Raw genomic sequence first — 25945 nt, 5'->3', positions numbered from 1 at the left:
AGACAGGAGATGGTCCTCTTTATGCTAGGCACACTATCCTGCAGGGGTGGACTGACCATTTGAGCACTCGGGCACTTCCCAAGGGCCCGGGGTCAGTAGGGGGCCCCATGAAATGCCTCTGGTACCTTTTATAGGCTTTTTTGGGTGTGTTTTGAGTGTGGGCAAGGACACAGGGGGCCCATGATCCCCTATTGCCTGAGGGCCCCATGAGTTGTCAGTCTGCCCCTGCTATCCTGATTACATCTAGGATTCCTTGGCCCTTGTATCACACATGTAAAGTTTGATTTGAGCATGACCCTTGTTTAGCCCATTTGTCTCTGTACAAAATTTGGGGTCCTGTGTATTTCTATTCTCTGACATCTCTGTTCTAAATGACCATAGGTTCTCTTTCCAATCACCATAATTTTTCTGATATCACTTTTACTTTGTATAATTCACGTGGTGTAGTTGGTCATTTATATTTACAGTCATTCGACTATTTGAAATGTAGTAAGGTGTTCTTAGATCATCATGTTATTCAGTCTCCTATCACTTCCTCAATAACTTTCTACACTTTAGCATTGATATTTATACCTGTGACACACACTCCATTTCCCACAGCTCCTGAGACAGTTGCTTACTAATGGTTACCATTCATAAAGTTCTTTGGTCTTAATTTGCATTCAAACTTGGTTTGCAAGTGTCTTACGTTTGTAAACTGTCATCAAATTGATGTGGTCCACTTCATGTGGATGCCTATATATTATTTCACTATGTGTTAATTTTCTTTTTATAGACACCCTGTCAGTTACAGCCCCTCCTGATGAAGTGAATTAAGGTACATGAAATGCATTCAAATGGTATTTATGATGTAAATCATCCATCCATTTGTTTTGCTCATGAAATACAATGTATTTTGGAAAACTGTTGAAATATGTAACCCATATATTTAGTGTTTATGCCAAAATAGATTGACAGCAGTAAATCTGTTTTTCTGGTCTATTTTAATGCTCTGTGTATGATGTACAAGAAAACATTTCTAATCAAGTGGATATTCAATGAACTAAAAGTTTTATTTACATCTGATGTCTAGGTGCACCTCTATATAGTCCCATGGGGATTCAGTTTTGGTGTTTCTCGAATATAAGGGATCGAGGTACATTTATCTGTGCACCAGATCCCAATTATCAGATTATTATCCAAGAATGATTTTGATATGGGGTGTGCAAAGAATGCTCAACACCAAATTTGCCTTCCGGAAGCGAAGCCATTTAGGGAAGATATCAACAGATTGCACTAGGTGATTTGGATGACCTCTGAGAGTAGTTGGCAAAGATAATGAGGTTGGGAATTATCTGAAAGTTCTTATGCCTCCCCCCAGTCTGGAAGAAAAATGGTTCCCTGACGATGAGCATTAACTACTGCACCCTCAACCGAAGGTCCATTCCTGACCTGTAAACCACTCCAAGGATATAAGATGTTATGCTATGCCTGTCCAGGGCGAAATAGATCAGTGTTGACCATAAAGAGTTGATATCAGATTCTCATGTATTTTGAAGCCTGCTTTCATCTGCATATTGGGGTTTTACAAGTTTGGGCTTGTCAGGAGCCCCAGCAACTGATGGAATGGATAGTGGCAGGCATGAACCGGATTGAGGTGCAGATGTACCCAGACTACATAATCTTCTTCGGTAGAACCTTGAAGAACATGGGGGACATCTGGAAAAGGTTTTCAATAGACTCCATGATAAGAGGTTGAAGCTGTCTCTTGATAAAGTGTCAGTTCTATCAGCCTTCGGTCACTCCTCTTTGCTGAAGATGACCCCAAGAAATTGGAAGCTGTCACTTCCTGGACAAGACTAAGCAACAAGACTGAACTGAGGTCATTCTGCTCTTATCAGCAATTCATGGAAGGATTTTCAAAAATAACTTAACCCCTCCATGAGTGTCAAGAAGTAAGGATGAAGACGATGACTAAGAATTGCTGAGATCTACCTGTCAAACCAAAGGACACAGGAAGTCTTCAAAATTGACACAGGACAAATGGACCACCAGTGTGAACAAGCCTTTCAGTGCCCCTTTCTGGATTACATTGATCCATCACATCTATATAAATGACATTAAATTACACCAGCAGAGACCATCTAAGTGGGGTGTTATATCAGGAGCACAATGAATTCCCATGACCTGCTGTCCTACCCCCGCTGAAAAGAACTACCTTACACACAAGCTGAAATTCCTAGCTTTAAAGTGGGCAGTGGTGGACAAGTTGGAAGATTCTTTATGGTGTGGATTTTGAGGTCAAAACAGCAGATAATCCACTCATGTACACTCACCATGGTCAATCTGGATGCCACAGGACTTTGATGGTTGGCTGCCCTATCTGGCTTCCACTTCAGCCTGAAGTATCGTCCAGGAGTCAGAAGCAGAGATGCTGATGCCCTATGAAGGATACCCTATTATCCTGAGACTCTCCCAGAAGAGTGGACCCGACTGATGTCAGAAGGGGTCTAAACCTTATGTCAAGAGGTTGAGCACCATGTCAAGGGAGAAACCTAAGCTGAAGCATTTGGGATCACTGCCGCAGGCAGTGAAGAACCAGATGAAAGACCCTGTCTGTAATCTGACCCTGAAAGCCCTTGAACGTGGCCACTCAGAGCTGCTGCTAGTGAACTGTTTGAAGAAGGCACAACTGGTCCACAAAGAATGGGATTGGCTACAGATGTGTGATGGGGTGGTCTTATGAAGGGGCCTCCTGACCTTGTATGAGGGCTGAAGTTGAGAGTTCCTGTCACTTCTGTATATGCTGCATACAAATAAAGACTTTGCCCTCCAGAGCCACCCCAATTTTCCATGTGGGCAACTGCTTCACCTGTGGATTGTTCAGAAGTCCAGAACCACCCCTTATAACCCAATTAAACTGAGCCTGAGAGGTTCAACTGCATCCTTCTTGACATGGCCAAAACTTTGACAATGGAAAAGAAGCAACACTGGAGCAGGCACCTCTCTGCATTCATGCATGCATACAAAAAGCAAGAGAATGGTGCTACAGGGTATTCCTTGTACATGCTCATGTTTGGCAAAGAATTCTGACTGCCTGTTGACTTAGCTTTTGGCATCTCTCTGGATCAGACATCTGTTACTCAACAGAGCATGTTGGATCGCCATAGAAGAAATTTAAATGTGGCTTACAAGAAGGCCCAGGCTGATTTGGACATCTGAGGTCAACAGAATAAGTGGAAGATTGACCAAGATTTACAACATGGTGATCAGAAATTTGGGTGTCCCTGGGGTGATCTCCAGCAGTTGGGTACCTTGCCCCTTGAGGGCAGTAAGGTTTCATTGACTTCATAATACCCAACAGATTAAACAGAAGTTTGATGGACATAGCAAGTGAAATGATCAGTCCCTATCAATACATTCCCTTGGCCACTCACATTGGGATTCAATACTCAAGAAATCAATGCAAAACAAATCCATGGGACCTTGACTGTGGAAATGGCCCATTGGGGCATAGTCTTCCTCTAGATGCAATGGAGACAGGAGTGACAATAGCTCTCAATTTCTGTCCGCATAGACAGCCAGAAATTATTTCTAACTAACTTAAACGTTCTGTCAGGTTCCAAATGTCCATGTAACACATTCAGCACTGTCCCCTTCTGTTTCTCAGGGAAGGAACATTGCCTTCTTTCTTCTGGCTTATCCAAAGGACCCCTTCAGTAGAACACCTTGTCCAGCAACTGTAAATGATCCCACTCTTTGTAAACTAGTTGAGCCTCCTTTAGAGAATCTGAGGCTAGTAGAAGCTCTGGGTGACCACTCTCCAATGCTTTTAAAGTCAAACAAAAGAGAGGATCAACTGCTTGGTCTTTCTTCAAGTCTTCTTGAAGAGAGTAGGCTTACCCTCCTTCCTCACCTGGGTCAAGTTGTAGTAGAGCTTTGGGATGCCAGCAGAAGTGACTCCAATGGCTTTAGCTCCTTTTGCCCCTCTGGTTCTGTATTCAATTTGAGATATTGCTTGGAATCCTTCTGAATTCACTCTTCCTTAGGGGTCTCTGAGTCATAGGGTACGCTTGACAGAGTATCCGGGTTGTTGTCTGTCTTAACCTCAAATTCTGCCCTGTTCAGCTTATCCATAACAGCCCACTTCAAAGCCAAAAACCCCAAATTGTGGGTAGAATAGTTTCTCTCAGACGGGGTAAGGCTTCAGCTCACTTAACACTTTCACTGCCAGAGCTGATTTTTGCATTTTTTGCACACGTTTAAAAATTAATTTTAGGCCTGAAGATTACACAAAACACCCAAAACATTATATGTCTTATGAAAACAGACACCCTAGAGAATAAAATAGTGGTAGTTCCAATTTTTTATGTCACAGGATATTACCGCAAAAGTTCACTAAAAACACAAAGTGAATTTTAGGAAAAACAAACACAATAAATTACCCACGTTTGGTAAAATATAAAAGATGAGGTTGTTCCAAGTAAATAAATACACAACATGCCAAACCTTAAATCTGTGTGCGCCTATGAAATGGCGATAAACTTCAGTACCCTATACCCTGTATCACAATCAATGTTTGTGCATGTAGGCGCCCTGACATGTGCATTTACATTCGTACATTTGTGCGTATTTGGGGGAGGGTGTTATGTGCTTGGGTGTAACTTTATTTTTTTGCAATAAAAAAACATTTTTACTTAATTTTTTTTTAAATCACATGTGATGATTTTCAGGTGGCAGGTTCTCTTTTAGACACTGCATGTCTCCTCTGATCTCCAATAAATGTGCTGCATTGAGGACCGCTGTGCTAGCCAAGAAAGTGACAGTGGTGACCCCGAACTGATGTCACACACGTCGCCTTCTGGGTCAGAAAAAGAAGAGGAGAGTAGATGTTCGTTAACTCTCCTCTCCCCCTCCGTCCTTCGGCACCCACCATGGCACTCCCTGGGCATGAGATGGGCAAGTGGGGCCCAAATACATGGCAGGAGTGAGCGCACATGCGCTGCTTACACCTGACTGCTTACCCGTCAGGCAGGAGTCTGCCTGTAAGTTTTATACATAATCCTGGTGACTGCAGACCATCCCGCTGTGAGGTCTGTACAACGTACGACCTGGCAGCGAAAGGCTTAAGGTTTCAGATGTCTGTCATGTTCTTGATACAACGCAGCACCCAATCCTTCTTTGCTGGCTTCAATGTGTAGTTCATAGGGTTTGTCAGGGTCAGCCTAGGCCAAAACTGGTACATTGGTCAAACTCCATTTCAACTGAAGAAAGGTCTGTTCACATTGGTTCAGTCATTCTCCAGACTTTCTTGGCTCTTATGCTTGACGATATTTTTCTGAGGTCTCTTGCTCACCTTCATCTTCAGCCCACAGTAGCTCTGGGAGGGGTTGGACTATCTTTGCAAACCCCTCCACAAACCTCCTATAGTAGGAATAGAACCCCAGAAATGAACTCAGATCATTCACATGCCAGGTACTGGGCCAAGTGGTGATAGTTTCCAACTTCTTGAGGTCAGTGGCCACTCCCTTAGTGGAGACTAATGGCACATAGAACTGGCACTGGCACAACAGAAAATTTCAACCCTTCTTTATAGAGTCACTTCAAAACTTTACCCAAATGCTCCTCATGCTCTTTTAAAGTCTGTCTAAAAATGCTTATGTTATCCAGGTGCACCAACACTTCAGCAAGGTTCATCTTCTCAACAGTTTACTCCATCAAATATTGAAATTTTGCAGGGGCTCCTGTTAGACCTTGTGGCATCCGAATAAATTCAAAGAACCCCAAAAATTAAAAACATTTTCCTCTTAAGCATTAGGGTACATGGGGATCTGATGGTACCCGCTTCTCAAGTCCAACATGCGGAACCATTTGGCCCTCAATAAACATTGCAAATTGTCTTCTATTGGAGGAGTAGTGTACTTTTCTGGGATTTTTTTGTTAAGTTGAGAGTATGATAGTCAATGCAGTCAATTCTCAGTGATCAAAAATATGGAGAACACTTTCTGCTAATTTAGAAGTTGTGCTTTGGTCCATTGTTTCCATTCAGGCATCATAGGAGAGTACTTTGGTTAGAACTGGTCCTCTAACAACTGTTCTGTGGCTTCAGTAGCTCTCCCACTAAATTATGCAGCACAAGCGGTGTAGCTGGCTTCACCTGTCCTATCATCATTCAAACCAGAGCCTTAGTAGAAAATCAGTAATATTGTGTATACCAACAGGAACTTTCCCATGGGTTCTCTGTAGATCCTTTGTCAGAACTACGTCTAGGATCAAATCCAAACCCAAATCTTCACTTGGTCTCACTCTCAATAATAATGTAAGAACCAGGTTGATTCCAATTCATTTAGACTGAAGCCCACAAATACATTACTTTACCTTGGCTGCAAGACCTTTTCAGTCTTGTCCAACTTTGGTAGCTTTCCCACTCCTTCAGCTGGGGCCTTCTGCCCTTGAACCAAAAGCTGGTACACTGACCATCACTCTCTGATAGAAGGGGAGTGAATAACCATAGGACCAATGTAGGTAAGGTGTCTTGTTTAATTGCTTGAATTTGAACCCCTCTTTTGTTTGGATGTTGAATATTTTGCTGTCTAGACCAACAGTTTAGAGTTTCGTGTGCACTGATCTCTCTGTCTGGGGCCTGAACCTGATGGTAATTTGGGCAGCTTAAATAAGGCTTTAGATGAGGCTTAGTGTAAAGGTTCAAGCCTCATCTGCCCTATGTATTGATTCTGAGAACTGGAGCAAGCGCAATTAGTTGGGTATCTGGTTGACTCCTTTATTGGGAGCCCTCTGAAGTTTCCCACTGGCTTCTGGTGTTGGCTTTCAGGCTTTGGCAGAATTGGCCAGTTGGATCAGTAGTGTCTCAATCACTTGACTCAATGAATTCCCAACAGGGACAGCCTTAAGACGACTATACATTGGTCTAAATTTGCTGGTTCAGCAAGGACCGACCGAATTGGGATTCATGATGGGCAAGCTGGTTGTACAGAAGTCGATCTACTGATCGACTTATGTACACCCAGCCTGTTGAGTTTTTCAATCAGTGCCACCAGCTATAGATGACAACACTGATTACAGTCAGAATACAATAATTCAGCGAGCAGCATTCTCCTATTCGCACGGAATGTGTGGATGGGGGAATCAACTCATTTGACATGGACCTCTACTGTGCCCACTGATCCAACTGAAATGAATGTTTTGGATCAGGGTCTTGCTCCTTGGAAAAAAATGAATAAATATAGTAATTAAAATTATATAAGTATATTCATAAAGAAAAGTGATTTAAAATATATTTTATTTCAAATCCAGTTGGAATAAAAGAATGGGAAGAGAGGTTTATACATCCCAAATAATGATTCCCTTAAAAAACTGTTAACAATGGCAACAGGTATATTTATACCTTTTTAAAGACTATTTTTATATAAATTAAGAAGCTTATTATACCAGGTGGTATAAAAAATGTTTTAACAGCACATAAGAACAAAAAGCAAATGTGAAATTCATAATGCTCTTTGTTCCAACTTGCTGTCAATGATGAAATAGCAGATGTGGTAACGTACATGGTCAGAATAGCACCAGTTGCACAGCTCCCAATGTACACAGGATGATGTCTTTTGGCACACTGACTTATGAAGATCAGTGCTCCCTGTAACTGTGCGTGCAGCCTTGTGCTGCCATCTGTTAGCGTGTTACAAATCTAGTCTCAAAACTTTGATACCACCTTGTATATACAAAACTAAAGCTGAATGCACAGATATGGAAATTCAGCAGGAACTCTGCAAACTTTGATTCATGTGTAGCTCTCTCTGTTCAACAGAAGCCAATTGTTTACCCAGGTTTTGTCTAATGGTCCTGCTGGAAAATCATCATTTGATCAGTCGCTGGAGCCTATGGTTTTTCATTCGATCTGCTGGTTGAAAGAAAAAAACTCAGTGTTTACCTATTTTAAGATCTCAGCATTCTCAAAGGGATTAAAAAACCTTGCAGTTGTCAGACTAGTAGATAATGCAGGCCATAGATGGGTCGAAAATCGGCCGATTTTTCGTCCGAAAATAAAATCGGCCGATTTTCGGATCGTTAGTGGGCTATTTGGTCGGCCGTTTTTCGGGATTTTGGCCGTTTTTTTTTTCGGTAAAGTTGGAAAAAATCGGCCGATTTTCGCGGCAATAATGGGCTAATCGGCCAATTTTTTACCGATAAAAAATCTGCGCATGAGCAGTGACCTGCAAGAGGAAGACAAAAAGAAGAAAAAGATGAAGAGGAAGAGGATGAAGAAGAAGAGGATGAAGAAGAAGAAGAAGAGGATGAGGAAGAGGATGAGGAAGAAGAGGATGAGGATGAGGATGATGAAGAAGAAGAGGATGAGGATGAATAAGAAGAAGAAGAGGTTGAAGAAGAAGAAGAGGTTGAAGAAGAAGAAGAGGGTGAAGAAGAGAAAGAAGAAGAAGAGGGTGAAGAAGAAGAAGAAGAAGAGGATGAGGATGAAGAAGAGGGTGAAGAAGAAGAAGAGGATGAGGATGAAGAAGAGGATGAGGATGAAGAAGAAGAAGAAGAGGATGAGGATGAAGAAGAAGAGGATGAGGATGAAGAAGAAGAAGAAGAGGATGAGGATGAAGAAGAAGAAGGGGATGAAGAAGAAGAGGATGGGGATGAAGAAGAAGAGGATGAGGATGAAGAAGAAGAAGAGGATGAGGATGAAGAAGAAGAAGAGGATGAGGATGATGAAGAAGAAGAGGATGAAGAAGAAGAAGAAGAAGAGGATGAAGAAGAAGAAGAAGAAGAAGAAGAGGAAGAAGAAGAGGATGAAGAAGAGGATGAGGATGAAGAAGAAGAGGATGGGGATGAAGAAGAAGATGAAGAAGAAGAAGAGGATGAGGAGGAAGAAGAAGAAGAGGATGAGGATGAAGAAGAGGAAGAAGAAGAAGAAGAAGAGGATGAAGAAGAAGAGGAAGAGGATGAGGAAGAAGAAGAGGAAGAGGATGAAGAAGAAGAAGAGGATGAGGATGAAGAAGAGGATGAGGATGAAAAAGAAGAAGAAGAAGAAGTAGGATGAAAATAAGAGGAATTCCAGTCCAGCAAAAAGTGTCTCTGCAGAGAGCTCCGCTATTTCTTTGACAGTTCTCTGACAGTTCCTTGACATTTACAGCGGTTGCAACATTGTATCTATTTGTTTCCGAATAAAAACATCTGTATCCTAAATGGATACAAATAGATACAATGTTGCAACCGCTGTAAATGTCAAGGAACTGTCAGAGAACTGTCAGAAATAGCAGAGCTCTCTGCAGGGACACTTTTTGCCGGCTGTAGACGGGATGAAAATCGGCCGATTTTTTTTTACCATTGGTGGTAACGTCGGCCACTTGAACGACCGATTGTTCGTTTTTTTAAAAGAAAAATCGGCCGATTTTCGACCCATCTATGGCCTGCATAAAGGTGTGTGTGTGTGTGTGTGTGTGTGTGTGGGGGGGGGGGGGGGGTATTGTATTATTTAACACATTTACTATCTATCTATAGGGGTTGGACAAAAAAATGGAAACAATACATGATTTGCAGGTGTGAAAGTGATGATAGGGTTTGCATTGAAATTAGAAGTGATGTAACACTCTTTTGCTCCTGCGGTGTGATGAGGCACCTAGCTAACAGGTGGGAAGCCTCACTTTCCTCATTCACTGCATGTGCTGCTAGTAATACAGAGTTGTGTCAGAGCTTACTGAGTTTCAAAGAAGGCAAATTGTTGGTGCCTGCTTAGCTGGTGCCTCTGTGACTGAAGGTCATCATGGTATTTATATGATGAAATATACAGTTTCCAGGAAAATGTTGTCTGATAAGCATAAGCAATGTCGATATGGTCACCTGACTAAAAGAGACAAAAAGGACATTGCACAGGGTTGTGACCCTGAATAAGAAAATAACTGCTGCAAAAGTGACTGCAGAGCTCAATCCCAGTCCTCAGTTACAGATGCACCAACCAAGCAGACACCAACAATTTGCCCTCTTTCAAGCTCAGTAAGCTTTGACATGACTCAGTATTACTAGCAGCGCATGGAATAAATGACAAAAGTGAGGCTTCTCACCTGTTAGCTAGGTGTCTCATCACACAGCGTGAGAAAAAGAATGTTACATCACTTTCACTTTCAAAAAGAAACATGGTGTCACTTTCACACCTGCAAATCATGTAGTGTTTCCATTTTATTTGTCTAACCCCTGTATATAACAAATATGCAATACATATTTGAAACTGGCAGGTAACCCTACAACTGTATATAAGTTTAAATATGATAAATTCTGAGGGATTTAACAACGGTATTTTAGCTAAAAATTAAAAAGAATATTTGATGCTTCTAACATATTCATTACCCAAGATACACAAAAATGGTGATAACCCCCTGGCCATAAGTGGGATTTACCCCTGGAGTAAGAGAGTATTTTCACTATTTCTTACAACCTACTATAATTAACATGGCAAGTTATTTTAAAAGCTACTAAAAATGTGCTTAGCAAAAGGTATTAAAAAAGAAACAATCCGGGGACACATAAACACTCTTATTGATGGAATAAAAATGTAATCTTTAGGACTCCTTCACAAGGGCATACTACAATGTAAGCCTGTGCAAAGGCTGGGGTTCCATGCATCCCCATGCAGGCAGTCCCATTCATGTCAACTGGGATGCAGTAGCTGCAAGGACACAGCTGCTGCTCCCAATATGACATCGGGGTGCGCATCCCCGAATGCAGATAGGACTTCCTGAACAAAGATGTACATAACACATCTGTGTATCTCCTTCCAAGTAAACATGGCTTTCTCATGAGAATACTACAGTGTGAGCTTACACTGTAGTATGGCCATGTAAGTGAAGCCTTAGTAAAGTAATTTAAAACCATTTTAATTGTACAAAAAGCCTAATACATTACTATGCTGAGGCCTAAGCTAAGTAACTAGTAGCACGGTAAGAGTATAAACAAAAATGTTATAAATAAATCCAACCAAATACTATTCCTGGCAGTATTCAAATATATCCGACTGGTTTATCGCTGACCAGAAATGTTCAATATGTTTAAACAGAACAGATATACCATCGGGACACTAGATCAATGTGATAACTATGACCATGCGTGGACTCCGTATTCAATAAGTTAAAGAGGTTGTAAAGGTAGAAGGTTTTTTTACCTTAATGCATTCTATGCATTAAAGGTAAAAAACTTCTTTATGCATTATCCCCTGTTGGCCGCTCCTTATTCTTACCTGAGTCCATTCTTGATTCAGGACTGTGCTCAAGAGCAGCGGCTCTCTCCCTCCTCACAGGGCTGATTGATAGCAGCTGGAGCCATTGGCTCTGGTTGCTGTCAATTTAATCATGTGACCAGGGGGCGGGGCGAGCCATGCTCTCTGTATCAACAGACACAGATAGCACAGCTCAGGAACTAGCCCACAAGTGTGATGCAATAGGAAGCAGATTCCTATAGTAGCAAACTGAGAAGAGAAGGAGCCAGGAGCACAAAAAACAAAGAGACTACAATCATTTTAATGGCAGGGTTCATGGCAATTGCGGTTACTGTGGTAGATATACAGCACAGACTTGTCTTTTATGATGTGATCAATGAGGAGGCATTATGTTGTTTCCTCATCATCTGTGTTAATCCCTAAAAGCCTGCAACAACCACCTTTGAATAGGTTGCTCTCGGTAGGCAATACTGCACATCAAATGAGGCAGGGGTTTTGTTTTTGCCAAGCATCGCGTCCAGGCACATGTATATCCACACATGGCTACCTTTGCTTAAGGAGCTGCTTTGCAGCTTGAGATGCAGCTGTTGGACACAAAAAACAGGCGGTTGAGTTGCATGCCTCATAACAATGAGGCATGCAACTCAACCGCCTGATTTTTGTGTCCAACAACTGCAAGTGTAATCTAGGCCCTAAACTTGCCATGATCTCCCTTTGGGGCTTATTTTTCGTATTTTTGTCCAGGTTCTAGGGAGGTGGATCAGTTTTCAGTGATTCTGCTTTATTTTCACCATGAACCCACCATTTAATCATGTCCCTGCTAGAGCTGTTTTTGCACACATGTTAAAAATATAATTTTAGGCCTGAAGATTAGTTCAAACCCCAAAACAGTATAAATCTGAAAATCTGAAATTAGAGTTCCTGGAGAATAAAATGGCAGTAGTATCATTAGTGTAAACAAATGCAATATATTACCAAATTTATTGGTAAATTAAAAAATTACAGGTTCCACTCTTCTGAAGGAAATAATAATAAATGTACATTTTTTTTTTTACACAAAATATGTGCATTTATATTTTTTTCTGCAAAAGTGAACTTAGTCTTTAATTTGCCAAAGAAAAAAAATCAAAAAAGAATGAAAATCACCCTTGGACATGCCTCTGAAAACGTGTCATCATAGCAACTAGAGGACATGAAAAAGGAGGCCATGTCTCCAAAATGCGTCATTATAGCAACCACGCATGCTCCATATGGTGCCAGGTTGCACGGACTGGGTGCATGTATTACACTAGGGCAGTGATGGCGAACCTTTTTGAGCCCGAGTGCCCAAACTGCAACCCAAAACCAACTTATTTCTTTCAAAGTGCCAACACTGCAATGAAACCTGAATATCGAGCTTTTGGTTTAGAAAAAACAACTCGTACAGTAGTGCAAACTAATTAACAGTACAGGGATGACCAGAGACTGCGGACACAGTACAGGGATGACCAGAGACTGCGGACACAGTACAGGGATGACCAGAGACTGCGGACACAGTACAGGGATGACCAGAGACTGGGGACACAGCACAGGGATGACCAGAGACTGGGGACACAGCACAGGGATGACCAGAGACTGGGGACACAGCACAGGGATGACCAGAGACTGGGGACACAGCACAGGGATGACCAGAGACTGGGGACACAGCACAGGGATGACCAGAGACTGGGGACACAGCACAGGGATGACCAGAGACTGGGGACACAGCACAGGGATGACCAGAGACTGGGGACACAGCACAGGGATGACCAGAGACTGGGGACACAGCACAGGGATGACTGCTGACCTTTGGGGAGGGAGGGGGAGCGGGTACCTGAATTTGACAGGTACCCGCTCTTACTTCCGCAGAGTTTTTTTTTTTTATCTTACCTGTTCCTCGATCCAGCCGCGCGCTGTCTTCCCGGCTTCTGTAGTGTGGGCGCTCGTCGGACAGCCGGATGCCCAGTGCGCATGCGCGAGAAGCGCTGCGCTTTGTGATTGGTCCGGCGGCTTCTGGGATCTGTCATGTGTCCCAGGTACCGCCTTACCATTCACAAGGAGCACTGCTTCTTGTGCATGCGCACTTGGGACCCGGCTGTCACGCACACTACAGCCGGGAAGACAGCGCGCCGCTGGATTCTCCTGGCGTGCCCATAGATAAGGCTCGGCGTGCCGGCTGTGGCACGCGTGCCACGGGTTCGCCACCACTGCACTAGGGCAATCTGCGCTCTACTTTTGTTTTTGTCTTTGGCTACAGATTGTTCCTGCCACCCGGTGGAATCCATGGAGAGCTACAGCAACTGAGTATCTAGTGTTTGGACTGTTTTGGCACTTATGGACTCTAAAGATCATTTTTATTAGGCCATTGAGATCAGCTCACGCTCTAATATTTTTGTATTGTTTCTTGGCCTTTTAATTTGCAGTGCCAGTATATTAAATATAGTTAAATCCTCTACAATTAGAGAAAAACATAAATAATATATATGCAATACCCCACAATGAAGATAGAAAATTAAAAGTGTCCCCTGTAATATCAGAAAGTCCTGAAATACTCAACTTCTTTTTAAAGGCCTGCGGCTATGAAAGGAGAAATTTGGGATACAACAAAAACAAAAAAATCTAGGAGGGTGGCAGGATACCCCACAAGTTTAATCAGCAGGTTCTGTATCAGGGGCGTAGTAGCTGCTGCTGCTGACCCAGGACTGATTAATTTTTTTAAAATGTCAGCAGTTCAAGGTGCCTGTAGACAGAAGCACTCTTTTGTCTGTCACAAAGCATCTTGCAGCAATAAATGAACCTTCAGAGAACAAACTGGCTGCAGGGCAGCCCAGCAGCTCAATACTGGGTAAGCTCTGGCCAGTGGTCTAACCTCATGACCCAGTAATCTGGGGGTCATTTATTTGGAAGATCTCTACATCTGCTCATGACTCCAGATAATCAACTACCATGTGATGCAGAAATCGCCCATAGGTGTTGCAGACATCCCAGGGCACTGCAGGCTAAAAAGATCTTTAAAGGCAGCATTCAAGCACCCCCCTTCTGCCCTGCTCCACCAAGGAAATGGGAATGGAAAATGAAAATGGAAACGCATTACACAGGCTCCCCCATAGCATGTCCTCCAGAGATTTAATCTGCAAAGCAGAATGAGCCCTTCTACTTTCCCTTGCAATGTGAATCAAGGAGGTTTACAAACCAGTAATGGTCCCTGAGTTTCCAGGATCACTGAAGACCACGTTTTCCTGAGCTGCCTCCTGCCAGCAGTGTACTACTCCTGAGGTATGGGAGGAATGCAACCCACTGTTGGAAGACTGCCTCAGGTTATCTTCAGCTTCAATTCCCCTACAGCAACCATGCTCCTCCTTTTCCTGTGCCTGCTGCGGCATCACATGAATGGTGTCTGCATGGCCCTGATATGGAAAAGTCCTGCTTTTTCCCCTGCTGCTCTGCCTTGAGCAGACTGTCCATTATGCCACAAAATATAGTGTAAATACTCCAGTGTATAATCCAGCATGAACACAGCAAGCATTGTCACAGTTCACCATTCTTGTTGCATCCTCAGTGAAGGTGACAATATTGTGCATGCATCCTGTATCATCAGCCACTGGCATGAAGGAAAGAAGTCCAGTTTTCCTGAGCCTGTTCTTGTGCCATACTCACACAGGTACTCGTTTATAGTCTTCTGCTGCATTGTGCAGCACTGTGTGGTATATTTTAGTATTTTAGCCTGAGTCATTGCATAGCCTCATGGATGCTTAATGGGGACTAGTGATTTAGGAGATGACTCAGTTGAAGAGGGTGCTGAGGAGGAAATGTGGGTTGAGGAGGTGAAGCAGGCAGCTCTGGTACCCTCACAACCAGCTGTAAGGATGCAGGGCAGCAAAACAAACAACAGCAGTGAGCCCTATCCTGCATCCTTCTCAGCTGCCAGCAATGTCACCCACCGGGCTGCGAATGCTTCACATTCTTGTTGTACCACATTTTTGTGGTAACGTGGACCTTGTTGCTGTGTTCTCCATCAACAGGCAAACATGCCTCCTACAGGATGGTGAAGGGCAGGGATGGCCTTACGGGTGAGGAAATAGTGGCTTGGAACCTTCCACTTTGGTACAGCACATTCCACAAATTATCAAAAAGGGGAAGAATCCACCAGCTGGAAGGCCAGGAGATGGAAAGCTAACAATTTTGCCAAGCTGGCATTTAGATGCTGGGCATGGGGGTGGCTGGGTGTGCTTTTTTTCCTGACTTTGCTTGTTCCATGCATGAGCCATAGGGTAGCTCTCTGATTCCCCTAACCACAGCTATCCTAACACCTTGTGACAGAACACCAGGGAGGGAACTCCTGGGCTGACAACAAAGAAAAATTACGCTAAGCATGGATAGCAATTTTCCATATTCCTCAAATCAGCCCACTAATTACTACCAATTACACCTATATGATCCTTGGGTAATATTACACAGGTGAAAAATGCTGAAAAAAAAAAAAAGCTAATTTAGCCCTTCAGCTGCCAGAGCCACATTTGCACACGTGTAACATGCAAATTTTAGCCATGAAGTTTAGTTAAAACACCCGAACATTGTATATTTTTTTTAATCCTGGAGAATAAAATAATGGTAGTTGCAATTTTTTATGTCACACAATATTAGTGCAGCCGGGTCGGATAAACGAAATGAATACAAAACATTTCAAGCCCTAAAATTGCACACATCCATGAAAAGGCTGCATGATTAACTGCTTCCCTGACAACAGCACCATAGAATCATAGTTCTGAACCCAAAATTGACAAAATGTTTGTTGCTTCTGGATTTATTCCATAGAAGGAAGATCGCAGCACAAATCTCTTTGGCTCCGCTCTACCCACCAACATGCACCATGGCTATCTCGAGCCCACACATGGGAAAGCAGAGCCACACACAGTGAGGTGCTGTTTACTGAAATTCATCATATCACTGGTGCATGCAATTTTAAAATTTGACAAGTTTAGGATCTCTTTACTAGGTGCTCTGTCATTTCTTTATATATTACCAAAAATTGGTTAATATATTGCATTTGTTTGCCCTAAAATTAGCTTAGGTGTATTTTTTTACTGAAAATTTGCACATGATAAACCATTGCCCTTTTATAAAGGGACATACAAATGTGGAGCTGCAACCACTGTATTCCCTAGGGTCTCTGCTTTCAGAAATATATAATGTTTGGGGCTTTAAGTAGCCTTCAGCTCTAGAATGATTTTTAAAACGTGTGCAAAAACACAAAAATGGCTCTGGCAGCAAAAGGGTTAAAAAAATCATTGGATATTTACCTTGTATTTACTTTCTCCCAAAAATATTTTGGCAGACTTCAACTTTTCAGGATAATAAAAGCTGAAGTTTTGTTACAGTCATTAAACTCTTCACTCACAACTCCCTTGAAAAAAATCATGCACCGCTAAATAAAACCACTCAATACAAAATACATTTCTATATAGACAAAAGACATTGCATAGGATATAGAAACAAGGCTCAGAGATACAACTATGCACAAAAACAACTGGGGTGCAGAAAAATGGCAGCAGGTGCTCTGGACTCAAAATTTTAAATATTTAGCTGTAGGAGGAGGCAGTTTGTTTGTGAAGGGCCAGAGAGCAGTACAATGAGTGTCTGCAGGCAACAGTGAAGCATGGTGGAGGTTCCTTGCAAGCTTGGGGGCTGCTTTTCTGCAAATGGAGTTGGAGATTTGGTCAGGATCAATGGTGTCCTCAATGCTCAGAAATACAAAGAGATACTTATCGATCATGCCATACCATCAGGGAGACGTATGATTGGCCAAACATGTATTCTGCAGAAGGACAGTGACGCAAAAAATGCAGGCAATGTCATTAAACATCATAAACTGCAAGCAGGGGCAGACTGACAACTCATGGGGCCCCCGGGCAATAGGGGATCATGGGGCCCCTGTGTCCTCACCCACACTCAAACCACACCCAAAAAAGCTGACCCCGGGCCCTCGGGCAGTGCCCGAGATCCCAAATGGTCTGTCTGCCCCTGACTGCAAGTGATGGTTTGGCCCCCACAGAGCCCTAAATTCAACAGTATCAAATCTGTCTGGAATTACATGAAGAGACAGAAGAATTTGAGGTAGCATACATCCACAGTGCGGTTAGTTCTCCAAGATGTTTGGAACAACCTATCTGCCGAGTTTCTTTAAAAACTGTGTCCAAGTGTACCTAAAAGAATTGAAGAATTGATGCTGGTTTGAGGGCAAATGATGTCCACACCAAATAATGATTTGATTTGGATTTCTCTTCTATTCATTTACTTTCCAATATGTTAATTGATAAACAATTAACCATTCCATTTCTAAAAGAATTCTTAATTTACAGCATTTTTTCACACCTGTCTAAAACTTTTGCACATTACTGTATATCCAGTAACATGTCCCCCCAACAGCACCAAGTGACAAACCCAAATGAAAAATTTCAAGGCTGAGGATTACTGGTACCTTCCATATACTTTTAGCTAGACCTTAGCCAAAAGATGTGAAAAACTTTGTTACATATTGCAAACAGCTGCATCAGGCTTGTTGGCCTTCACTCATGCATGGGAAAAAAGGGCTTATGGTGATAATGGGATAATGGTGAGGTGTACTCGTTGAAACAAAAAAGCTCTTCATTAAAGTGGAGTGAAGTACAGCAGAGTCTGCTTAGAACAGAAGGTATTTGCATATCTTGCTCCATCCCAAATCCAAAAAGAGAATGATCACTAATTTAAAGATAGTGGGTGGAGTCATCCAAATCATTGTTTCATGTCCCTTTGGTTAACTGTTAAGAACCACCAGTTTACAGCTGTTGTAGAGCTTAGCCATTTTTTTTAAGAGATATTTATTATAAACTGCATACAAGACATTTCGGGCTTGTTGGCCATCATTAGGGCAATGCATGGACACAATAGCTATGGAATAGGATTTAGGGGATCAACAAGAAAGCTTACCCTGACAGGTTATGGTGAGGTGGGGCAACAGGAACCAAAAAGCCCACCAATGAAAAAAATGAACTGACATTTATTAGGAGTGCTGCACTTTGGGGCTTAGTATGCAATGGAAGGACATTTATACTGAACAGGAGGAGGCTCTGGAGGAGGAACTAAAGATTGTGTTTGCTTACCAAGGATACCAGGGAGAGACACATATACTGTGTATAATGAGTGTACTGGAGATGGGATCTTACTGATGAAAAACCAGTCTCAACCTGCAGATGCTAAAAAAATGTTTAAATCACTTCCCTGTACTAATGAAAAATAACAGTGTTCCATATACCGCTTGTATATAGAGGAACCCCATGATAGTGGCTCACCTAGTCAACTACGTGAAAGTCATCTAAAGACATCTCTTGCAACTTGAATTTCAGTTTTGCTGGTATACTTTCTTGTTCAAACTTTTTATTGGGGTTTCAAGTTACATGGCATACATACAATATGCAAAGAACGTTCACAATAGGAAAAAAGTAAGGCATGAGGCCTGATGGCCAAAGTTAAAGTTCCAACATTTATAAAAAGAAAAGAAACCGCAATGAGCGGGAGTGAATAATGCAATGTAAAAGGAGCAGGATATTGTTATTTGGCAATAAATGGATGTACTCCTAGGACATATGGACGGGTTCCTTGGAAGGCGAAGAGAGAGGATTGGAATAGCATGAATGGTTAGAGTAAGAGAAAAAGAGCAAGAAAAGGGGAGAGGAGGGGGGTGGAAAGAGTGTGTGACTACCAGAATAGTGGGGGGGGGGACTTGGGACAGGACCAAGGGTCAGGACTACCAACAGGTGAAGAAGGAGATTATTAGGGGAGGAGCAATGATTTATCAAAGTTCGCGGGAAGGAAGTGTTCCACCCAGGTCCAAACTGACAAAAATTTAGGGACAGTGTCTGTAATGGCAGCTTCCACTTTAGCATGTATCTTTGCCTTTTTTAACCTTTTCCGAACTGCCAGAATGCACAGGGATGGAGATTACCAAGATTTAGCTATAATTTGTTTGGCAGCTGTAGTGACCTGTAAGAGAAGTTTGAATTGGGATTTGTATATCGAGGGGGGCCACAATGTCTGGGGTAGGTGACAGTGGTTGTGAAAAAAAGAGTAGACACCATGCAGAAGATTCCGACCCAGAAAACTTGAACAGCTGGGCAGGACCACCAGATATAGAGATATGTTCCCGCCATCGCACAGCCCCGAACAGTCTGGAGAGTAACCCGGAGTAAATTTAGCAATCCTTGCCGGGACTAGGTACCATGGAGACAAGACCTTGTAGTTAGTCTCAACCGCTACCATGTTCTGTGAGGAGGATTTGGTTGCCAACCAAATGCGGTCCCAATCGTCAGAGCTCAGCTGGGATCCTAGGTCCCTTTCTCACTTAGCGACATATGGAGGAACCAAGGGAAAACTTGAGAGTCAGTAATAGAGTGTAGAGAGCTGAGATGAGGTCCTGCCTGTGTGGGACTTTCTTTCACGCGCTTTCGAACAAGGTCATGGATAGGACGGAGCACAAAGTGGCTGATAAAGCAGTATAGAAGTGCTTCAGTTGAATGTATCTAAAGATTTCTGATGCTGGTAAGGAATGAGACTCTCAAAGGGAGGGGAAGGATTTGATACCTGTGTCGGTCAGAAAGTGATGGGCTCGAAGAAGGTTCACTGAAGACCAATGTACGAAAGAATGTAGAGAAGACCAGGCTGGAAAGAAGGCCGAGTTTTGAAGGTGTGAGAGAAGAGGGTCATGCGGCAATTGGACCGGATATCTGGATTTGATTCTGTCCCAAAGGGAAATATAGTGCGATGTTACCGGATTCCGGATTGTCCGATGGACGAATAGTTGGAGCCATAGTAGGTTGGCTAGTGAGAGAGGATCGCTATCAACTGATTCAAGAACAACCCATTGTGGGATCTCGTAGGTCGCATGGTATTTTGAAAGTTGCGCAAGATGTGCAGCTTGATAATATTTAGCAAAGTCTGGGAGGCCTAGACCACCCTTTAAATTTAGACTTGTGAATGGTAGAACAAGATACTCGAGGGCAAATAGGACCCCATATATATGCATATGTACGCCGTTGTAGAGTGCAGAGAAAATGTGCCAGGACAGGGATGGGAAGAACTCTAAACAGGTATAGTATCTTAGGCAAGATGGACATTTTAACCACTGTAATTCTTCCCATCCATGCCAGCAGCAGTGAAGACCAGTTAGATGAGTGAGCATTGGTAAATAGTTGGCGGAGTATAAGTCTGATAGGTCGGCAGTCAGCTTAATGCTTAGATATGGGATAGACTGGTGGAACCACAAAAATGGGAGAACATGTTGCAAATGTGAGATCTTCTGATGGGAAAGGGAGATATTCAATACCGTAGATTTTTGGGGATTAACTTGAAGGCTGGAGATGTGGCCAAAGACTTGTAGATGCCGGAGTAAGGTAGGGGCGGAGGTCAGTGGCGAAGTCAAAAAGTAACTGAGTAATGTATATCCCAGCTCCCCTGTGCTCCATTAAAGTGATATGACATGTATACAGTAATCATTGGTCTGGCCACCAGGATGGTCTGGGGGGTCAGAAGCAGCCCGAGCAATACAAGAAACCTGTACTGCATGGACTAGTGGTGGGTGTGCAGTGGTGGACATAAGGGAGAAGACAGCCTGAGTATAAATACAAACAAGCAGACACCAGTGCAAGCAACAGCTGCCTGAGGCTCCCTGGATGATGGGGGAGTCCAGGGTCCAGGCAACACCCGACAGTAAGCTCACCAGAGGATAAAGCGGTGCAGAGCTTATACGGTACTGCAGATGTAGCCTGGCCCAGGACTGCCAGGCATTCAGGAGGAGCTCCAATAAACCAGGCAAACAAGGCTGAATAAACTAAAGAAAGAAGACAAGCCAACATTAAACAAAATACATCATAATGAGATTTACAAAATGTCAGGAGACAATGAAACCTGTGAGACAACATATGCATATAAACAAAACCCAAGGTCTGGGAAAGGCCCAGCTTTGGGCAGGTGGATGGCAGGTCCAGGAGGTCACCAGGATAGCGAGATCCAAAAGGGTTCTCAAGAGGGTGGGGAAGAGCCGGAGAACCAGGGAAGACGTCCGTGATTGCCGGACTGCAGGAGGCCGGCTTTGATGAGTGGCCAGCTGGGGAGCCAGGGTCAAAAAAGATGTCCTTCTGGAGTGTCATCAATGGAAATAAAAATCAGCGATAACGTGTAGTGATAGAAAGTTCAGGTAGCATGGTCCCAGTGACAGGCATGGCCAGATGTAGGGCGAAGTAGAGGTACAGGATATGTGTGAGAGCTGCAGTCCATAGAATCTTGAGGGGCTGGAGCAGGAGACGAGTATCGTCCACGTTTGTGGGCACTGAGCTGACCTGAGGCGGATATTGAAGAATGACTTTTCTGCGGGGAGAACAGGTAGGTATATTTTCTTAAGTATATACACACATAAACTATATGGGAAAACAAACATCATTATCTCTCTGTGATTCAAAATTTAAGGTGGTATATATAAGACAGAAAGCAAAATAATGTGGTCATGACAATCACAATGCATTTATTAAAACAGAGCTAAACTGTATATGATCACCACAAGCTGAAAAGGCTTTAATTAATTCACTCATGTCTTTGTTTTGTTGAGAAATTACCCCCTAGCTTTTCTAGCCATGACCAACTTGAGTAGTCCTGGAATCCATCCGCCCTTGGACCAGGCATGCAGGCAGGAGAGTGTGCTTAGCTAAGAAAGCCCCTCCTCCAGTCCCGTCCTCCAGGTGAAAGAAAGGGATAAAAAAATACCCATGAAGACTCATGAGATATATATAATTTTGGCCCACTCTCCTCTCTGCTTCTGGTTGTGTGGACAAGAGGGCACAATGGCCACATCTGGTGGCCCTGTCCAAGAGTGCATAGGCTCTGGATTCGGATGAACTCCCTGATAGACAAGCTCCTCTATTTCAACCTACAGTAAAACCCTGTCGAGGCACTACTACTCAAACCCATACAGGCAGTCCTCAAAAAACATGCTAAACCAATCACTGTTTATCGCCACTAAGGAAACTTTTGCTCATTCTTGAAAGTCACCTGTTCTCAGCTTCCAGGAAGTCAAACACCACCTGACCGGCTTCATGGTCAATAAGAAATTGACAGCCGTACTGGATGATAAACAGGACAAGTTAATGAGGATCTGGTCCCCATGGATAGATCACTGCCAATCCGATTTGAGAGCATTACATCTATGACCATCCCTTTTTCCTTTCTCTCACTGCTACAGGATTGAATCATTAGGCTGAAGTGACCCTCCGAGGTGCTGCCCTCCCCTCCTTTTCCACCCTACTCTCTCCTCTATTATTCCTTCTTTTTCTCTCAACCACACCTCTCCCTTTCCTCCTCTATCAACCCGCCTCCACTCCCCCCCCCTTTTTTTTCTTCTTCCCCCTTTTTTCTAGTTGGGCCCTTTAGTTTATAGCTCCCATGTTGCAAATCTGGAAGGAAATCCTGCAGGTGCCCTGTTCTAATCTGCAATCATTGCAGAGGAGTAGGGCCTGGGCATATCCATAGAGTTCTGTCTTCCTTTTTATGGCTTTCCCAGCACTGGGGCATTACTTGACTCGCCCTGTAAAGAACCTATACCTCCTTACTGTACCTTTGTCACAATTGGCCTTATCGGCTCTAGTAGCCTTGGCTGCTCTAATGTTTTCGATTATTCTTGACCCCTGCAATGGGGTGCTCCAGCCCATTTTTTTTGTACTCCTGACTTCAGTTTTGTTTTTATTGTATTTCACTGTATACTTCATTTCTGTAAACTCTAATAAAAATGTATTGAACCAGAAATCAATGGGCTTCCCTATATGTGTCACTGGAAAAACAAGCCAAAAAACATGCACTCCCACTATTCTCGGTGTGAATGGGGCCTCAAGGTAAAATTCGTTTATTTCCACAAAGAACAATGAGGCTCCATTCACATCTTTGTGTTTCCAAACGCATGGCATACTACACAGAAAATGTGTGCTTTGCCATGCGCTTCAGAAACACGTTGCAAATGTTCATCGTGTTTGTGTTGTCATTACATTTTAAAAAGGCACCCCAAGTGCGGCAAACACACCAAAAACTGCAATAACACACCGTGTTCCACTGCAAAAAAAAGTTCTGGAGCTTCTATGGGATGATTGCCGCACATAGGGCAGCCCATTCAAGTGAATGGGCTGCCCTATGCATGACGAATGAAAACGCTCCAAAACACTCAAAATAAATGCATGCAGGAATGTGAGTTTTCACTACATAGAGATGTGAACGGGGGCTGAATGTCTCTGTCCACTCCCTCCTATGTACTTGTCATACACTATGCAATCGGATTGTACAATCTCTGTACAATTTCCTTTAGATTTCCCAGAACTATTGAATAGGAGGACACACTTGGAACAATCTATTCTATTTGTATCAAATCAGACCAGCCCTTGTACTGTATAGCTGATGCGGTATTTTAAGGAGATTGTACAATCAGACTGTATAAAAAGTGGGTGGAAGATGGTATTGTAATAAGTGAAGTGTGGTCCATAATGGTGAACATGCCCTATCACACCCTCTTCTGTGAATGCTTCTGGGAGATGGCCTACAGGAAATGAATGCTGAGAGATGATCTACAAGTAATATAATCTGAAAGGCAGTTCAGAAATTCAAATAAACTGACAAGATTTTAAACCTCATATGGATAAGGTAAGTGAGGACTTACTCACACCATGGTGCAGAAACGTCAGTTTTTCTGCACACATTCTGCAAGGGCACAACAAAATCAATTGTTCTCTATGTGCACTGTTCACGCCATAACACTGGTATCACATGCAGATTTTTTTCTGCACAGTAATCTGCAATACCTATAAAACTCATTGGAGTGCGCATGAAAACTGATGTCTCAACAAGTGAAATCTTCTTGTCAGTTTCCATGCACGTATGGTGTGACCGAGCCCTGAGACAAAAGCACATCGGGATGGCTGGCCAATGGCATTGGAAAACGCTTCTATTTATTATGGAAAGTGAAATTCTGCCCATAAATGTTAACTTATCTTTTAAAAACAAGAAAATATAATATACAGTATCTTCCTAGCTAGTTACTATTGCTAGCAGTACGGGGATTATAAATAGTTAATGTTGATTTAGAGAGTTTAGTTCCACTTTAATGTTTTAGCTTGACAGAGTCTATATAGGACAAAAAGTGGTCCAAGAAGCTATAGAAAAAAATAGAAAAAGTAGCATCATTCATAGCATGTTAACTAGCTTAATGTCTAAGTTTAGTACAAGTTAGAGTGTTTTATTTTTCGTGTTATTTTTGTTTTTTTAGGTCATGTTCACAATGACTGAGAACATGGTTTATGCTTTTTTTCAACAGGATATCAGCTGGTGCGGAGGTTTTGTTCTGCAATGAAGAGTGCACAGTAGCTGTAGACACAGGAGCAGCTTACATCACTGGGCCAGCTGGCTCAGTATCTGTCCTCATGAAAGCAATTGGAGCCACACAACTTCCTGAAGGAGAGGTAATCCAAACAATATTAAGCTGGTATAAAATAATTTTAGGTATTTTGACCATACAAGAATATTTCCTTTACATTTAAATTGCTAAAGTAAGGTGTATTTTGTTGTTGAAATGCTTTACACAACTCTATAAACACATAATCTTGCAGGTTGTAGGTTATTAAAGTAAATATTGTGCAGCTGTGCATGGTAGTCAATCAGCTTCTAACTTCAGCTTATTTATTTACGCTTTGGCAATAAAACCTGGAGGCTGATTGGTTTCTATGCAGAGCTGCACCAGACTTAGCACTCTCCAGTTTGAGTAAATAACCCCAATAATTGATGAACATTCAATATACCATATTTACATTAAGGAGTCATACATATGTCTACAACTTTCTAAATGAAACCTTAACAACGTGTGCATTACATTGGAATACTTTAAGAAAATATAAACCTTAATCCATCAATCACTGAAAAGTCTAAACTAATTATCTTAGAATTTTCATGGTGTAAGCTCTACCAGAGCCAGATAATTAACACATCTGGACATTATTAGCCAAAGTCTATTCCACACACGTTCCTAATAAGGGGGTATAACCATTAATTTAAATTTTGGATGATAACAATACCTGACCCTCATCTAGGAAAGGGTCTGATATACAGTAGAGGAAGGGAATCCCCAGTCGCTGTGTCTAAAAACACAAGTAAGCAGCCAGGAGCTGTCATTTGCCAGCAATATAAACAGCATTTTTTTCTTTGTAAATGTCACTTTTGCTGTAGTAGGTTATATATATTGTACAGATGCAACACTTCACAGGCAGGTTCCCAGGTGTGCTATTTAAAGGATTTTTGCTTATGTAATGTCTCACTTGACATGTTAATAAAATCACTGTCTATCATGAAACATAATTTTTTTACATTTTATATTGCTTTCATACATATTCCCTAGAACACTGATCAGCCCTCCATGCCATTTATTTGACAATCCCTAAGCCTAGAAAATGTCCATTACTATCTGTTAACATTCAACTATAACTGACTTCAATGAGGTTCTGATTCGGCACAGAAACTTTAATAGTGTTCGTCTAACTTGCCTCACACTGGACCCAGGTACATTCGGCCAGGCCTGGACTGGCCATAGGGCACACTGGGCATTTGCCCGGTGGGTTAGGGCTGCCTGGATAGGAGAAGCGGTCGGGTGGCACATAGAGGACTGTG

At 42.5% G+C, this 25945-nt stretch overlaps 1 protein-coding gene across 1 annotated transcript in view; it reads left to right on the top strand.

Annotated features, from left to right (window-relative positions):
* The window catches only part of REN (renin), a 151424-nt gene that overhangs the window by 113173 nt on the left and 12306 nt on the right, over nt 1-25945 (top strand). The window contains exon 7 of the mRNA XM_089669388.1: nt 24603-24747. Within this exon, the coding sequence (XP_089525514.1) occupies nt 24603-24747 (145 nt within the window). The remainder of the gene's footprint in view (nt 1-24602; nt 24748-25945) is intronic.

Source organism: Staurois parvus, unplaced genomic scaffold, assembly GCF_062004578.1.
Source record: "Staurois parvus isolate SC_StPar_1 unplaced genomic scaffold, SC_StPar_1.0 ptg000074l, whole genome shotgun sequence".
Lineage (NCBI taxonomy): Eukaryota > Metazoa > Chordata > Amphibia > Anura > Ranidae > Staurois > Staurois parvus.
The sequence above is the reverse complement of the archived record's forward strand: the minus strand, read 5'-3'. Positions and strand labels throughout refer to the sequence as shown.